Source organism: Lagopus leucura, unplaced genomic scaffold (genome assembly GCF_019238085.1).
Source record: "Lagopus leucura isolate 7727_CA_CO unplaced genomic scaffold, USGS_WTPT01 Super-Scaffold_100012, whole genome shotgun sequence".
Lineage (NCBI taxonomy): Eukaryota > Metazoa > Chordata > Aves > Galliformes > Phasianidae > Lagopus > Lagopus leucura.
The window spans coordinates 8,985,438-9,004,461 of record NW_024962267.1 but is presented as its reverse complement, the minus strand read 5'-3'; the positions used below and the strand labels follow the sequence as shown (position 1 = coordinate 9,004,461).

At 39.4% G+C, this 19,024-nt stretch overlaps 1 protein-coding gene across 1 annotated transcript in view; it reads right to left on the bottom strand.

The window, feature by feature from the left end:
- The window catches only part of PARD3B (par-3 family cell polarity regulator beta), a 371,446-nt gene that overhangs the window by 267,284 nt on the left and 85,138 nt on the right, over positions 1-19,024 (bottom strand). Inside the window, exon 3 of the mRNA XM_042874585.1 lies at positions 1,607-1,778. Coding sequence (XP_042730519.1) covers positions 1,607-1,778 — 172 coding nt within the window. The remainder of the gene's footprint in view (positions 1-1,606; positions 1,779-19,024) is intronic.

Genomic DNA, 19,024 nt, shown 5'->3' with positions numbered 1-19,024 from the left:
AAAAAAAAAAAAAAAAAACACAAAAACAAAGTTGTTCCACAATCTGTCAATTGATTTAACAACAATTTCCCTACATTTCATCCCTAAAGGCCATTTGCAAAAACACGCTCTGAAAGGCCAAGCACAAGACAGTTCTTCAAACAGCTCCACTACAGAAAGCAACATTTGCTCACGATGCGTACATTTAATCACATTCTTGTTCTAGAAGAAAAGCTTTTTAAAATTATTAGTATTTATTTCTGTTAGCAAGGGTGAGTCAATTCAATAACTCGGCAACCAGACTACTGTGGTTCATGCATCAGTGAGATTGATGTGACCAAATCCTCCTCGTATTTCTTCATATATTTCTCAATTTGCCTCCAATGAATACAGGAGCATAATCTAAGGTCCAGGAAGTTACACAGGAAAGATAAAGACAAAAATTAAGTGCAAAGAACTGATAGCGATGGAAAGTCTGGAAGAGAAAACAGTTTCAGGCTCCAGACCATCTTTACAAGACTGACAGGTAGAAAATCCGTTTTACCTTACAAGTTAAATGAAAATCTGGAAGAGAACCACTGAGACAAAAATCAAGCACCATTCTGATTTCAAATATAAGTTAGCATAGCACTGAAAAATAAAGTCAAAACCTAATTGGCTCTGCTTATCGCATGCGGTATTTCATCTCCTCTAAACTCCATAGCAAGGATTCCATAAATGCTATGAGAACTGAACAATCTGGTAGTTTAACAGCGATCTCAAGAGCACTACCTGTTCCACATAAAATTGCATGAGGCTGAAGTACTCCTCTCTCAAACACTCAACTTGTGCTCAGTTTCCTACACAATTTTTAATGACTTTATTAAAATACAGTTCAGAGGTACATGGAGAATGATATCTACTTTCCAAAACATGCTAAAATGCACTTAGGTTACATAAAAATATCCAGTAAACGTCGTGGCATATCTGAGAAATTCCTGGGTGTCATTTAAGAGATTTTTCAAAATTCATTAGGGTACAGGAAGAACCAGAATGACCAGTTAAAAATATGAATCTAAACAGTTTCATGCAGTTTGGATTTCAATACTTCTACAACAGGCATAAAATGAGCAGACTTCCGTCATAAGTTATACAGAGCAGCCTTATCCAATGAAGTTTATTGGAATGCTTTACTGTAACTCTTTCTTTCTATCAGCCTTTTTCTTTAAAGTAGTATTACAATAAAGAGACAGCTGAATACTCAACTTCTGGAGTCAAAAATGACTCCTCTACAAGAGTAACAGAATTAGAGGTATTACTTCCAACTCATGCCATCCACAGCAGTCCAATCTTCTACTTCACATCTCTACAAAACTGCCAACAGTACGTAAGAATACAGCATGAACTGCACACTGAACTCTACTGAAATGCAGAGACTGCCCAACTTCTCGTTACAGATATCTTCGCTAACTCACAAGGCAAACAACACGTTCATCCCAATCCCCCCTCCAAAAGAAAAAAAAAAAAAAGTACGTACAAGAAATCTAACCACAGAAGAAATAAATACTATATGTTGGTAAAAAAAAAAAAAAAAAAAAAAAAAAGTGAAAATAAAAAACTGAAAAATAATCTCACAAAATACACATACCAAGTTTCAGGGCAGAAGGAGTCACTTCAATCTCGCCTCCAACTGGTTGAAAGGCATCCAGCTGAGCTGCTACCTCTGTCTCAAACAGGTCTGGGCTATTTCTGTCTGTCACATTCCCATTGGTGCCATCAGACTTACGGTGAGGTTCTTGCTCATCATAAACAGCAATCAGCTATGAAAACAAAAGATAAAAAACCATTTGCATATTTTAAAGTGTTCCCAAACTCACTTTTTTTTTAAAATAAGAAGTGATCAGTTACAAGAGTAGAAAACAATTTTTCTTGAGAAGGCCAGTAATAATAAACATTCAGTAAAGCACATAAGTTCTTGCTTAAGCACATTCACTTCAATGTGACTTAAGTACATGCTTCCGCATTCCTTGGTGATGGCGTGCAGTTCTCAGAGCTAGCATGCTATGAATAGGGAACGTCTTCTGTTGTTCCAAAATATTTACAGCTGAAAATGCTTAAACACACAAACCAGCATTTAAATGTTGTGGGTAGGAGGGTGTTGTATTTCTTTAAATGTTTAGCGCTACTGTCAGACACGCTGGGGTGATGCGACACGGCCATGGAAGTTGCATGAAGCAAGCAGGTAAAGCTTTAGTTTATGAACACATAGTAATTTTATTAAAAGGACAAGTTGTAGACACCACAGTGACAGAGTAGAATTCCCTTAATCCCTGAACCTGTGCCTCTGTAAGAGCATAACATAGAGACACATACACATGTATGCACTCACAGATCTATCTTCAACAATTTCTCCCTATTCTCTCCCGCAAGTTTGTCCCACCTACTTTGTTTCCCTTAGTTACTGGTTATCCACAACTTCAGGCCCACAGGAAAGCATGGATAGGCTGCAAACTCTGCTATCCAAACTCACATTAAAGTTGGTATGGAAACAACAAAGACCATGAAAATAATTTGTGCATCAGCTAGCCTGGCCTACAAGGAACTTCCTCTTGGTCCCTACTACATACATCAGATACAGCTTCATCAACAAATGGCTTGTGTGTGATACAGTTCCAGAAGCCGGATAAAAAGAAAGAATAAATTCTTAATGAATCTAAAGAAACCAGACAACTGTCTGCTCCCAGCCAATGAGATACCCAGCACCGCAGAGCCCTCTCCACGAGGGAAGATGGCTGCAGCAGTTCAGCCCAAGAACTTGTCCTGCCTGCTGCCTTATATTCTCCTCCCACTCCCATGATAAACACTGCCTAAAAACACTAAATTAGCTTCATCTTTAGACACCCATCTCTTTCTTTTTTTTTTTTTTTTTTTCCTGAACTCCTTAAGATTAACAAAGTTTTATTTAAGTTCTATTTAGCAAGTTCTGGCTAAGACCACATCACACAAACCCAATTAGGCAATGCCACGGCATCTGAAGGAACAATTTAAAGAGCAGATTTACTACACTACCTCAGCCCTTTGTGTTATTTTTACGCAGATACGCTCTCTCCATAAAGATGTTAGTAGATCAAATCTCCTCTGACACTTCCAAGACATGTGTCAAAAATTATATCCTGTGATAAGCAGTATATTGAAACAAAGAGACAAATATTTAAAGGACCTCATTTGCCTAAGGGAACAAATGAATGTATGAGAGGGAAAAGAAAGGAAAAATAAAAGGAAAACTCCTGAAGTGCTTCTAAGGAAGAAACTGACATTTTCAGGTCCTTCTCTCATTTATAATTTCGTTGCTAGAAGTGTGTCAACTTGTATTTACCACTAGCACTTCAGAAGTGCAAAAACCCCTTAAATAATCAGGTAGAAAACTAGGTTGTTTTTTTTTTTTTCTTTCTAATATGGAGTCTTTTCCACAACCATGCAAATGGCTTTTAGATCACATACTTTGTTTTTTATTAATCCAAAACTTATGGGAAACATTCATCTCTATACCAAAACCTACACTCTCCAGACTTTATTACTGCACTTTAAAGAAAACTACTGAGACATATGCATTGCATTTACCACCAGACATCACTACTCCTTGCAACTACACACAGTGAAAAAGGCCATTTTGAAGCCAGACACCAAGAGACCATGATAACTGCTCCAGCTGAGTTCCAACAGCAAAAATGCAGTTCTTTCCAGCTTGTTTTTAACATGACTTCCCATACTGTTGTTGTTTGAAAGTCCATTGTGATTCAAGAACTTTCACGACATTTGCCCATATTTAATAGGGTTTTCCTTCTTACTCACTTTTGCCAGGCAAACCTCTTAAGGAAGTGACTATCACATGAGGAAATTTGAAGGCTGTGTGGGTTCATTGCAATGAATGGACCGAAGACAGTAGGATACAAGATCTACTTGAGCATTTGCAACCTAGCTTACGAAGCTCAGATGGGAATAAAGTGCATTCCTCCATCGGATGAACCTGAGCCTCCCCATGGTTACACTGCCCAGTATACTAAATGCTGTATCACTGTGGCACACTACACTCATTGGCCAAGGATGTTAAAGGCCAAAAGCAGGGACCGGATCAAAACACTTTGACAAACTGAAGGGAAAAATCAGCAAGAACCATTAAACGGAAATGTGCAAGCACTATCTCAAACTTAAAAGACCCTGAAACACACAGTGGTGAGAAGAGATCCACAAAGTTAAGCCAGGAACACCGGCGTCAGTTAGAGACGTTTTAATTACAAAGCATGGAAAGGAGATACTGTAAGTAAAACATGAACTAGCAATAAGGATTCAATGTCTTTCCTTACCAAGGAAATAAGTAACCATTTTAGGAAACAAATGGTGCTTTAAGAGAGAACTACACAAAGACTACAGCTTCAAGAGAGCCTTAGCAGTAGCAGTCCCAACAGAGTAAATACACTATTGATAAAAGTATTACAAATATCAGCCTGAGCCTGTCACAGGGAATGAAAACTATTGAAGCTACACATATCAGCTATTCAAAAATAATTGCAGTAATTGATATGTTTCCAGTATAGAAAACCCATTAATAGAAACAGACTGCAAACGCTTCCTGATGAAAAGAACTTCAGGACACATTAAGAAATTCACCCCAATCCTATCACAGCAACAACACTGTTGCAATAGTAGTTTGGTCTTTACCAGTTCAAAGACCATCTCAAGACTTGAGTTCCATAGGGCGGCTGATTTTTTTTGTTTGTTTTGTTTTTAAACAGATTAAGATATAACTCCAAACATTTGTGAACTGCAGAAGTTTCACAAGCTCTCCTTTGAGGTTTGGTGTGCTTACTGTACTCAAGTGTCTCAACTTTTTAAAGTTTATTTAAGGAACATATGAATATTTGCCACTAAAGTTATCTATATATTTCTGTATCGTGGAACAACAGGATACCCTACACTGGAAGGACCCTTAAGGATCACAGAATGAATCACAGGATGAATCTGGTTGGAAGGGATATTAAAAATTATCTAGTTCCAACTCCCCTGCAGGGAAAGAACAGTCAACTCCAACCCCTGGCTTTATGCAGCACCACCCAAAACCAAGCCCTGTGCTTGAGAGCATTGTCCAAATACTCCTTGAACTCTGGCAGCATAGAGCCATGTCAAATGCCCTGGGGAGGCTGTGCCAATTGCCAGACCACCCTCTGGTGCAGAACCTTCTCCTAATCCCCAACCTGACCTCCTGTAACACAGCTCCTTCCTTCCTACTTATAGTGACATAGCCACAACATAAGACAGCAGTAACAAACAGTGCTATTTTAACACAATTTTTATTCATAGTAAATATGGCAAACTTATCAAAAGGCAGTTTACCAAGGTCAAATGCTAATTTTGAATAGTGTCCTGTGGCATAGGTATTTCAATATTTTATTGACAATCCAATTAGGAAACTTGCAGAAAAATAGAAGAAAATTGAGTAGAAATCAAGTGGCTCTATTCCCAAACACAGACCAACGCACACATGTTCAATGAAGTATAACAGAGCTGTACAAAAAGGTGAGTTAACAGCCAAGAGGAAGACGACCTTACTGACTAATGGGTCTGAAGGCAAAGTAGCAGCTTCTTTAATGCCAAAGAATCACTGCCCACTGAGCAACAGAAGGCTCCCCACGAAACCCCCCCAAGACAAGAGGCACTCCCAGCCCACTGTCCTGCTGCACCCTGCTCAGCACTACTGTGCTGCGAGACATCATCACACAGCAGCAAGCAGGGGAAGCATTTCCCAAGACACAGCTGCACTATCTGTGTTTCAGCGCTCAAAATTTAAGCTTCATTAAAGATAAATTGTGGAGTTCCAGAATTTCAAAGAAAACCACCACCACCTCTGAGCAAGTAGCACAACTTCACAGATCTTGCCTTATGGCATTCGGCTGTTAAACCAGTAACAACTGGCTTTCCCTTGCCCTGGACACCATTCTAAATACAAGGCTTTGTAATTATTCCTCTTTTTGCGTGATGCTTTTGACAATTAGTTTACTGTTACACACTTTTTAGCCTTATTATTTTACAGCTTTTCTGTGCTGAATTAGAAAAACAGATATAACTGTTTTCTTTTTGTACCAAAACACCATGCATGTACACAGCACTCCAAGAAGGAATAAAATAAAAGTTTGCTTGCAATTAAGTTAATCAGCTTTCATTCACAGTTAAGATAAAATCCCTAAGAGAAGTTCCCAAGCACAGACTAGCATCAGCACATCACTGATATGATTTTCAGCAGCTGGAACGATGCACTCAAAAGCACCGGGAAGAGTTAATGCTCAGCTTGTACAGAATGTTTCATTTCAGTTGGATGGAAGGCTTTCCTCTTCCTTTTCCCCATATCCAGAACATCTACTTTCTTTATGTTCTGCTCCCTCTATGGAGAATGAAAGCTTGTAAAATTGTTTGCTCGTGGTGTCTGTTTCCCTGATGCTTCATTACTTCAATTCTCACTTAAGAGGAAAGCCCGTCTATGTGTGTTGGTGTATACATCTATACACACATCTACACACATACTTTTTCCAACTATCTATATTTCTGACAGTCAGTACTCCTGTGGGAGCGATTACCAGGTACCTTTAAAAACAATTTCAGAAAATTCGTTTTCTTCCCCTTTTTTCCCCTTCCAATTAAAGACTTTCCACAGAAAGCACTCACATCTTCACAAAAGCTATTTTGGAAGGGTGGATTAACAGCTCAGTGACTGTTCCACTGAGCTTCATGACATATGGAGAAAAGATGGCTGAAGCTACAGCAAAAACCAAGTTTTCCACAGCATCACATTACCTTGCTCTTTGACCCTTCAACGTGGGCTCCCTAAGATTTAAGCTTTTATTTACCCCCGCAAATACACAACGGAGGAAGAAAGACACAGGGTGTTTCTGCACGTAACATCTTGATGACAGAATACAGCAAAGTTCAAAATAAGACTAGAAAAGATCAGAGGAGTTTGCACCTGCAAACAACCAGCCACACAGACAGATGGAGACAGACTGCAGCTGACAGCAGCTGAAAACAGCCTCCATATGGCCCACGCAGACAAGAAGGGATCTCCTTCCTCTTCTTCCCTTCCTTCGCCTCCTTTCTGCCTTCCTTTCAGGAAGGTTACATGTTTGGCCATGCTGGATCCCAGACAGCACCCTGCTGAGCTACCGACAGCAGCTTAACAACCACAGGGGCCGCGGGGAGCACCGGTGCTTTGTGCTTACATATAGCACAGGCTCAGTGCAACAGCAGGTCCAACAGGGGTGCTGCAGAACTTTCTCTATGGGTTATGCTTTACCCTCAACTCTGCAAGGGGACAAAACCACTTTCGATCGAGACAATAAAATACATTAAAGAGTGAATTATAAGCAAAAAAACTTCAGAAAGGTGCTGTGGAAACTTCCTCAGAGCTCCACAAATTCATTAATGTAAAATCAGATTTTATATATCACTTATGAAAAACTTCAGTTCAAATGGTTAAAAGATGAAAGTCCAGTAATAGTATGACATAGATAGAACTAAGGTAATTAAGGTACCTCAAAAATGGATGAAAGAGTTATTTAATTTTTCAATTTAAAACTTACCTGTAGGAGCTCTACTGCCTTCCTTCAATGCTCTTTCAAGGTATTCTTCTGGCACGTACTGATAAGTATATGAAATGGCTTTCCTGTAAAATAGCTTGCCTTGGAATTACTCTAACTTAAAGGCTGTCAAAGAAAAATACCCATGTACACACCATATGGCAGCCTTCCTTCACACCTACATATGAAAACAAATTAAAGATACATCACATGAAAGCTATGGTGATTAGCCCATCTTGTTTACCTACATGCCAAAACTATATACACCAAAGTGTCTTCCCAAAGACCAGCCAACACTTCTACTCTTACTGTTCAGATATCCTTCAGTACCAAAGCTTCTAGTCTGATTTGTTAATAGAAACTATGTCGAACTCTCATCTTGCTACTGAATTTGGGTTGCTGCCCAAGTTTAATGATCCCAAGTTTCCAGGTTTCTAACAGCTTCTTAACACCCTGTTGTAATTTCTCATTTACTTTTATTACTATTTATTGTTATTTTGGGAAGGTCCTAAACTATTCTGCAAAGGTTAAAAAGCCTCTTAAGATACCATGCTTGAGAAAACCCTTTTGTCCATGCTTCTCAAAGTCTAGCTGTTGCGGTTTTTTGTGTGATATCCTCACCTTCTGTTATTTCTCTGCAGCTGATTTCGTGTTTGGATTTTTTCTTTTTTTTTTTCTTTTTTTTTTTTTTTCTTTCTTTTTTTTTTTTTTGTTAAAGGTCACAGCAAAAATCTACCTCGTTGATGAGACCCTACCCACTTTCTCCTTCCTGTCCAACCTGCTCCTTTGCAGCCCCACGTGATGGTACTTCAAACAATGCAGCTGATTGGGTACTTAACATTGATATTTGTGGCAAAGTTTGATGAGCCCTTCAGGCATGACCGAGATGTAATTTTTTAAACCACTTAGTAGCTACTTGAGAGCTGTTATGGAGATCCATAGTAACAATACAGACATTCCTTGAGGGCTGACTCTGGGTAGCTTCCCTGGCAGATATAAATGCTAGTGCTAAAATGTCAAGGATTTATAATTATGATGGCGGATGCATAAAACACATAAAACAAGCCTTATTAGAGTTGATTGAAGTAAATATACCAAAGGACACTTCTCCTTTCTTCTGTAAAAGATTCATGTTTGGTGCTATTTGTAGCTTGTCATAGTCATTATGTTTTCATGTGAAATAGCTTCTGAGTTTTTCTAGATAACAAATGCCCTTTGTTTTCAGTCCTATATCAAAGGAAGAAACAAATGGAAGGAGGAGGGCAAAGAACAGGATTGATTAGGTCCTTCCTGGTTACACTGAAGCTGACTACTTTCATCTACGCTGACTTCGCAGAGGACAAACTAATTTTTGAGATTCCATTTAAAACAGAGCTGGTAGAAGATATCAGTGTAGTAACTAATATCAAAAAAATTTACTCACTAGAAACATGTACATACAATGCACTAATGGCAACCCGCCTTTGAAAAGCTGGAACAGTGCCCTGACACCAGAAGCAAGACAATCTTGTTTGTAACAAAGGGAAATAACAGTTACTATATTATGGCTACATGTTGATAAACGTTCACTTTTGTAACATAGTATCTTTCGTAGTACCTTAAAATACCACTTTGACTGGGATGAGCTGAATACCACACGAAAACCTCTTGGGGACCGCACCACAAAAAAAGGCAGTGTCATCACAAATCCTATCCTTGACAGAACAAGCACAGAAAACCCAAAGTAGTGACTACTATTTGGAATCATGAGTGGACAAGTAAGGCTGCAGCACGGAAAGCCAAAGGAAGAGATTTCCTATTGTGGCTCAAGGTGTTCCTAAAGCCTGCTCCTGTCTCAGCAAGCACCTGCTCTGTCAGAAGCATCCAGCAGACTTCTCCAGCCAACACCTCCCTGCCTTACACCCCCTTTCGAATGCATCTGAAGTCCCAGAAAAGCTGCTGGATTGTAAAAATCCAGCCTGGCGCACAGGAAAGTGTAGTGCAATGAGCCTTCAACCAAAAGCAGGCACAAGTGAGGGAAGAAACAGCAGCTCTCAGACTTGAACTCTTCTCTGCTACGGCTTTGTAGCAAGGTTTCTGAGGAACCCAAAGTGGGAGCAAACAAGCCTCAATCCAGCCACGAAGGAACCACATGTATGGTGGTAGCAGACAGTCACACTTACCAGCATCCACTGTACCCGTTCCTCCTAGGAGTTTCATTCCCACTCCACTCACACCCTGTGCACGCTTTTCAGACCATTCACATATAAATCTTCATGGACTGTTAACTCCCAACAAATACCTATCAACTGTCTTCACTCTGAAGCTAACTGTGGTCTCAGGGACTGAATAGAGCAGAGGAGCTGCTTCCCTTGACTTGATGGCTACTGCCCTGCCACCAGCCAGAGGCACACTGAGCCCTCCCAGCCACAGCGGCACACTGCTGACTTTTCCACCTGGGCCACGAGTTGCTGGCCCCCTGCAAACTGCAGATACAATCAGTGCCATTCAACACACCCGAGTAAATTCCATAAAACCATTTACATTCAGGGTGTTGAATGAATAAAAGTTAAAAAGTCAGACCAATTTGGAAGTCCCTCTTCCTCCATCTCCCACCGATATGACAGTATGCATCATACGAAAACCAGCTTTTGCTTCAGCCACAATTAGTAAATGACAGCATATGAATTAGATGACCATTTGTTTTTAAATAGCTTTGATTTTTTTTCTGAAGACATTATGGGATGGGAGAATGGAACTTCAGGAGTGGGAAAAAAAAGCACAAAATACTTGAATTGTGAAACCCATCAGAAAGTGCAAAACCATCTGCACAGCACAACACACAGCAACTTTCATTAGTATAGACAGGCTTGATAAATCTTGGGATGTTGCCACACGTCATACAGTTCTCACACTGTGTTTGTCTGTGCAGAAAAACATTTCAGTATTTACAACTGCCAAGAGTCCTATTCTTACTGATGCCTAGTTTAGTTAGACTGCATTATTTGTCCTGCCTCTGACAGTTTGTGTCTCAGGCTCCAGAAAGGCAGAAGCAAGCTTACAGAACTGGTTGTCACTTCAATGAGAAAAGGTCCGTCTGTAACAATAAACTCATGCTATCAGTCTCTACTAGTTTGTTATTAATTCTGTCAATAAACAGTGTTCCCGGGAGGTTTCTAGCACATTATAGCTTTAAAAAAAAAAAAAAAAAAAAAAAAAAAAAAAAAAAAAAAAACCAGAAAATAAATACCTACTGCCTTTTGTGCAATGGCCTCATTTTCCCAAGTAACAGCCCTACAAGCCTCAGCAGCAGCAGCCATGTATTGCAACTGATCTTGGCCTAAAGCTATTATATTCATACAATACAGCAAGCTCATAAATGTTATGCCACTTACGTATAACATCTGAGACGGGGGAAGGGAGGGAAGGTGTGGAATGGAAGGGGAAGAGGATAGTAGTTTGATGGAAACATCATGGACATCCTTGGAATTCCTTTGCAGTTGGCTAGATAACACGCTTTGTGATACCATATTTATTAATAAAGCCAATAAAGTCAACCATTATCACTCAGAACTCTGTTTTCTAACATATATATTTTAAAAGGCAAACTAGTTGAAGAAGTTTACAGCAACTGAAGAACATCACTACTATGAAGTGAAGCTCTCTCAGAAGATCAATACACTGTACAGTAGCAAAACATTCAGCAACTTTAAAACAAGTGTGGTGGTTCCAAACACTGCAGTTCCAGAAATACATGTTCTCAAACGAACCATTGGAACAGAAGGACTGGAAAAAAATATTTTGACTTGACATCTTAAAGCACCATTACTGTGAAAACAATGAAACTAAAAGTAAAATTTCTAAAGATAGTCACAGTTCTGGCAACAACAAAAAACCCTTCAGTGACAATTATTCATTTCAGCAATCAGTTCATAACAGACATCCTACTGCTGCTGCTTTCCTCATTATACTCCTTAAAAGAACGATCTACATGTTTTAAATTTCCGTTATTTTTTACCCTAGAATTAGCTGCCCACAGCATAATTTCAGAGTTTAGTTTCTTAATTTTTTTCGTAAACAAATTAAATGGTGACATCATGTTCAAGACACACAGCAAAAATTGATGTATTATTCTAAGGTTTTCCAACTGAGAATCCAGCGAACGACTGTCAAGAAAACTCTATTTGCAAATTCAGTACCAGCTGTGTATGTATACCTGCACGTTGTTTATCCCTCCCTCCGACAGAAATGTGCTTGCAAACAATAGCCTCAAAGACAGACCCCTTCTACCATCCACACATTGGTACTTGCTATTCGACTAACACATCCTATTTAAATGCAATACGCAACAAAAGAGAACTGCTATTTAAACGTGTTACAGCATTAGAAATGCTCTTTTCCTTCCAGAGCAGTACAGGATCTACAATATAAAACTAAAGCATTCTTTCCACAAATGATACTATAATTGCTCATTAGATGGATTTTGACATGTTCTTCGTTTCCAGGGCTGAATTCAATGCCTTATGAAATACCTTTGAACATTTACTTGATGAAGAATTTTGTAAGTTTAACTGACTACAAGTCTGACCTCTGAACAATGACTAAGATTATCTTACTTTCCTTAAGAAATACCATCTCCTGTCCAAAGCACCTAAAACTCAGCTCTTCTATTGTATTGAATACAGCATACAATATTATGCGTGGTTTCTTACCTACATTAATTTAGCAAAGTCTTCATTAGATAATTGAAGAAACATTGAATATACTTAACTAGAAAGTTGAATTCAATCAACAGATTTATATAATACTTTGACTAAATAACCAAACGTTGTTCAAATGTCGTCTGAAGCTTTCTGTTTTAACATCTTCATGCTTAGGGCATGGTTGAATATTGATTGCAGCAGTCTGGATACTCTGCAAAACAGTGATATGTCTTGGGAATAAATGACTTCAAACTATTCAGACCATTACTCAGAAATTTCAAATGTGATTTTTGAGAGAGAGGCTTGCTCATTCATTCCCCACTCTTCATTACAAATGATAAAGGAAACTATTCATAAAGCAAAACATTTCTATAACAAAAAATTCAATGATAGATGAAGCTTCACTTTCAAAAATAAGCTGAACTACCCAATAAACAGGACAATGAGAGAGGAGTAAAATGCCTTCAGCTAACAGAATATTCTCAGTTTCAGCCATCAGGAATTTATGAATACCTTGAATATCACAGGAAGCGATTAGAACTGAAGCCACAAAACCAGTTCAATATTTCAGCCTTCTCTGAACAAACAAGTCTGTAAAGACCCTGTAAAAGGGAGTTTGTGTTTCCTAGCTTCACTGCTAGCCTGAGTGAACTCACAGCAAAATCATATTTGCCTATCTCACTACCACATTGCCTGCTTACCTGATGTTATTTTAATGGTCTGAAAAACAAACACTGAGGTTGGTAGAAAATGCTAATGGAATTGACCACTCCACTCACTGTTTAATTTTATGGAAGAATTTTGAACATCATTTCTCCCCCTCCAGAAAAAAACAAAAGCAGAGATGAACATTTAAATTAAATTTAACACTTAAATTAAATTAAAATTAAGAGAGGAACATCCCCATTCCTCTACAGCAGTCCCTCCAGGGGCAGCTGGGCTCCCACACTCTGCAGCAAGCCCCATCTCTGTAATGACACACTGCTCTTCAAGGCTTACTGGGATTTCCAAAACCCACAGCAGAAAAGAAAAAAAAAAGTCCTCAAAGAGAAGTTCCAGACAGTATAACACACATTCATGCTGCCTTGAATCTTTATCCTCCAGTCAAATTATTTTCTTTTCAAGAAACCATGAGTGTTTTTTCACACTTAACTGCAAGCAAGTCTCTTGGGTTCGTACCCAGTGTAAGTTAAATAGATTTCTATTAGTAATTCAACAGGCACACACATTGCAGAACCTAACACTGGAGTTCAGGAAGGTTTCCAGAATAACTTCACTTCTAATTTAAAGGTCTGGATACCCAAGATACTAGAAAATACACACACACAGAGCAGCGACGAATGGGAGCCGCAGCTGGCAAACCCCAGGGTGTTCACTCTCCATTTTGACACAAATTGAAATGAGAGAGGTTTAAGAGGCAAAATAATGCTCCTCCTTCCTTCCTTCTCTCCCACTATATCTGCGGCCTGAAAGCTAAAGCAGGGTGCCCATGGTGCACACGGCCCCCAGGCTCCAGGGTGCTCAGGAGCTGTGTGCCACAGGGGTTCCCTGCACAGCGATCTGGGCTTTAGAGCAGGGGGACAGAAAACAACAGAAATTTGTCTCTTTAGATACATTAAGAGGCACAGTGGAATCTGTCAAGTGCTTACTATACAAGATACTAAAACAGAAGAAAAACACTATTTTTCCCCTCATGTTTGCATTTGAACTTAAAATTAACTCTAAGCGTAACAAAAGCCAAACACAAGGATATTGCAGCATATCATGATGGGCCCCACAGCCCCAACAGCAATTCTGGCCAAGTTTAGGGTTAAAATCTATTTTTTGTTGTCTTTTCCTATACATGCTTTACATACCTGGGAAAATTACACAGCTTTTAATCAAAATGAAGAGTGCAGAGCTGTGCTTTGCCGTCCTCAGCCTCTGCACCTTCAAGGCTTTCCCCAACAGGGAAGTGGCAAGGATTCCACAGCCACTTCCTAACCTCCACAAGGCTGCTCAAAGGTTGCACGTTCCTGTGAAAAACCTTAAAGGAAGCCTCAAGCTGTCAAATAGAGGAAAACCTCCAGCAAACCACACGAAGCTAAAACTGCCTGAAGAAAGAATGCTGAGCTGCTGGCAGCCATCGCTGCCGCTCCTGGGCACAGAGCACACTCTCTCTAAGTTTATCTAAGCTACTCAATTCAACAGAAAGTTCATTCAAAGTGAAAACCATTTGAGAACTGAAAAGAAGAAAGCTTGCAGCTTTTCTCTTTCAGCCCCCAAAGCACTGGACACAAGGGCTGAGCACCTTGAGCTCGGAGACCACAGCTGACTCCTCCGGCCTCAGCTACATTATTAACTGCACAGAATATCACACACCACCAATAAACTGCTCTGTCCACACAGCACGTTTACATTATAAACTCTAGATGAAGCTCTTTCCAATATACATCCAGAACATTGCCCATTTTTTTCTTAACTAAAGTTCATTTCACTTCTCTGCAGCTTTAATTGAACTCCAATTTCTAAAACTAGCTTGACAGAAGCCATGAAGAAATTAATATTCTACTAAATAAGAACTGTCACTCAGCATTTCCTAAGCTAAATGTAAAAATTAAGACTCTGAATAAATGTATGCTAAGTATCACTGCATAAATATGCATATAATGCATTTTCCTCCTCATAAAAAATGTTAAATTTAATGTAAAGATATTTAATTGCACATTAATGTTTTAGCTGTGATCAATCACAGAATATCTTTTATTTTTAATCTAGAAATATATTTATTCAAATCCAATCACCTTAAATACGTTTTTGTTTACAATCACTCAGACTTCAGTCGCTTCACTCTGGTTATGAAATGGGATCTCAGGAATTAATTGGTGAACCAGATTTCTTATCCAAAGGTGCATCACTGAGGGTCTACCTACACACAATCTCTTTGCACAAGTTTTTTTGTTGGTTTTTAAATGCCATTGAAATATTCCAATCCTATTAGAATGCAAATATAAGGGGGGGGGGGAGAGCATGCATAATACCATTAACATTCAGAGATTTCTTGGTCCCCATTATCAGATATTAATTCTCACATTAACTGATGTTTGGGGAAAAATTGAATGAATCCATTAGCAGCCACATTACAAGTGAACAAAAGAGGCAACAACTGCTGATGTGATCAGGTACCCAGTCCCTGCTGACAGCCGTGGCACTCAGGAGCACCGAGCACAGCTTCAGCTTTCACCTGGCACCAGGCAGGTAAGGCCCCCGGTGCTGCAGGATGCCCTGGGCAGGGTCCCCCCCAGTCACAGCATTTTTAGCAAGCTTCCAAAACCAGTCAGTTTCTAGAAGGTTGCCTTCAGCACCTTTTTTAGCCATAACGTGATGCTTTTGGGGGAAAAAGAGAGCATTGGTGTGGGTGAGGAGCCAGCTGCAGTGCCAGCGACACAAACAGCACTTCTCCATCCCAGCACAGCCCTGACTCCTAGGTGGACAGATGAAGGGTAAGCTATGATAAGCTGACAAATTGTGAAATTTAAAGTGTGTTCTTCTACTTAAAGTATCCTAAAGAGAAATATGAACTAAGCGTGACCAGTTCTGATACTAAGCAAAAATACTAAGCATTTGATTTTTATTATTTAATAATGCAATAGAATATAGAGTATTTGTCTATGCTATTAGTGGCTGACAAAAAAAATACATGCACTTTATATTTCCACAAAAAAAAAAAAAAAAAAAAAAAAAAAAAAAATGCCAATCACACAACATCCACGTTGCAACTCCTCATAAGTAAACCCCTCAAACCCTGCAGCTCCAGTGGACAACCTGCTATAAAGAGCAGCAAGAAGTAGTAGCCCATTCTCTTCCAAAGGAGAAGGACCTTCCTAATGCAGCCTGCTTCCTGCACAACTGAGCACAGTCTACAGGAGTAGCAATTAGATTTCATTCAGGATCTCAGGAGAACCTGCTTTCAAGAACACTGAGCTCTCAAAGAGCACACAGAACTGCACTGCTCTAAAAAGTAACACAAACCCTACCACGTACACGTGAACACTTGCACTTCAATTATTTGCTGAAATGCTTTATTGGAAGCATATAATTGAGTCTAGAGAGTCCTCTGTGCATCACTGAACAGAAACCTCATGCTCTCCAAAAAGCACAACTCCAGCCAGGAGCTCTTTACTCCTTTCCTTGTGAACAGAATTTCCATACCAGGAGATAGAAAATTCACAACTGATGATTCCAGCTGCAGCAGCTCTTGCTCTGACATCCATATACACCCTAAAATAAAGACACTCAGCTGTGAGGCTCATATGTAGAGGGTGGTGTTAGAAAAAAAAAACATCGATATCTATGTGGCTGACAAGCATAACAGTTGAATTTTTTCATGAAATAAGTTTCTCAAAATTCATCAGTTTTCTGACAGATCAACACTACACCCTCTCCCAAACCTCCCACTTAAATGCACTTTTACAAAGAGGGAATAAACTTCAACAGCCTTTATAAAGCAGTTAGGTCTTTCGCAACCCATCATCACTGTTTCTCTGAAGTAGCAGAAAAGTAGTCACTAGTATTTCAGTAGTCAAAAACATGTAGAAACCAAAAGAAAATGCATAATTCAGTAGGTAAATACTAATAAAAATGCATGATCAAATTCTTTGATATGCGCTACGGGGACTTAAGTTTCAATGGCCTCAAATCCTCTAGAAACATTCACTTTTCTTTATTGTGCAAGAGGGATTTCAAAACATAAAGAGGGCACTAACAGGTCACTGGGGAAAAAAAGAACATAGCTTCAGTACAGTTTGAGCAAAACTTCTCACCAAACTCAATAGGAGCTAACAGATGAACAAACACCTACAGCGTGCTCCAACAACAGGGACTGGTGAACTGGCAGAAATGTTCAGGAATCACTGAACAGCTGCTCTGAAAGCTGCACGTGGAGAAAAAAGTTTAACAAATTCAAAAACCAGAATTAACTGAAAAGGACCATCATATGAGAAGCAGGCATATGCAAAATGTGTCCTGCAATTTTAAGGAATACGGGACTTGCATTTAAAAATGAGGGGAAAAAAAAACAGAAATACCTTCTTGTATTTCGGTCACAGAAGAATTCAATTATAAATGATACCATACTAATGAACCAGAACCGATTACTATTTTTTTTAATTAAAAGGTATGCAAAACCAACAAATAAAAGGCATCAGAGCTGAGTAAAGATCAGCAGCTCAGCTTCAATGTTATCTACTGCACATCTGCCACACTGCATTATCTTACTGCCCGAGCATCATTTTGCATTTCAATGTAGTAGCTCTATCAGATTAATGCCCAAGACATTTCAGCTGTGTTTCAAGTAAATAAGTGGACATACAGGAATATTATGCACGGCCTGTATCATTGACACTAAGCAAAGAAAATGTGATTAGCACCAAATTGCATCTGACAGAGGAATCAGAAAGCTGTCAAACACAATGACATGGATTCAGTATTTAGAAGGTAAAAGGAGGAATAAAGAAGCTGGCCAGTCTGGCATGGAGACAGCAATAAAACACAACAGCTATGATAAATTAATTCATTTACTTATGAAAAATTAGAGGCTTCCACACACGGCTCTCATTTATAATCTTGTCAATCTGGCAGAGTAAATAAAAAGCCTATACAATGCACACAGTGGGAGGGAAGAAAGGAACAAAAGAGGCAAAAAAGCAAAAACAGATTTTTGCATTTAATCTCACAGAACCATTTCTTACATTGAATCACACCGGACCGAGCCTTTGATAGCAGTGACTAACACACAGACCCATTAGAGCAGCGGTTACTGTATGCACTAAGGGTGCACAGAAAACAACGCTGAGATCACTCAGAAGCCATACAAAGCAGAACAAAATTTTCCTGTGCAAGAGATACTATTACTACGCTTATCAAAAGGATGCCAGAAAGAGCAGGCAAAAGGTGGAAGTAAATTCCAAGGACCAGCCCCTGGAAGCAGCATGCCCGTTCAGGCCAAGAACAACAAACATCCCAGTACCCATGTCCCAGCAGAGCTGCACGGAGCACCACCACGCGTGCACACCAACAGGGACCACTGGCAGCACCAGCACAGAGCAATGTCAGGCCTGTTCTGCTTTCTGCCATTGCGCTTGACCCAACCTACCTCCTGAAGACAACCTTCCTACACTCCTCTGCTGTCAGTTCCCAGCGTCCAGAGAGGGCACAAGCGATGCTGGGACAGCCACAGCTCAGGCTGCTGAAGGACATTTGGGAAACAACCACTCAACCTTTAATCGGTCAAATTCAGTCATAACCTCAAATGAATTTTTAATTCCTTCATATCTGATTTTACAGTGCTTTGAGAGAAGCAATTTAAAAGGCAGCAGAGTATGCATCAGTGGCAATATAACCACTATTTTTAAAAAAATTGTTTAATCACCTCTACATCAAACATCTTAAAAATTAATTCCAGATTTTCATTTAATTTCAAGCCTTCAAGTAATACAAAATTTGCATATATAGAAGTCTACATGTCCTACATTAACTCCTCAGAGTATAACTAGAGCAAGAAAAAAAAGATGGAATTGCACAGCATGAACTTGCAGGAAATACTTAGTGCACAGTGAAATTCTATACGAGATAGCTCCTGGTAAGGACAAGCTGCTTCCCACCACTTAGCTGCCCTTTCAAAGCACATCATAAGTATACTCTTCAGCATGAATACCTTATTATTTTGCAACCACTTGCTCTGATGTGGAAATGCTGTATTATAGCATCACAAAAGCCTGC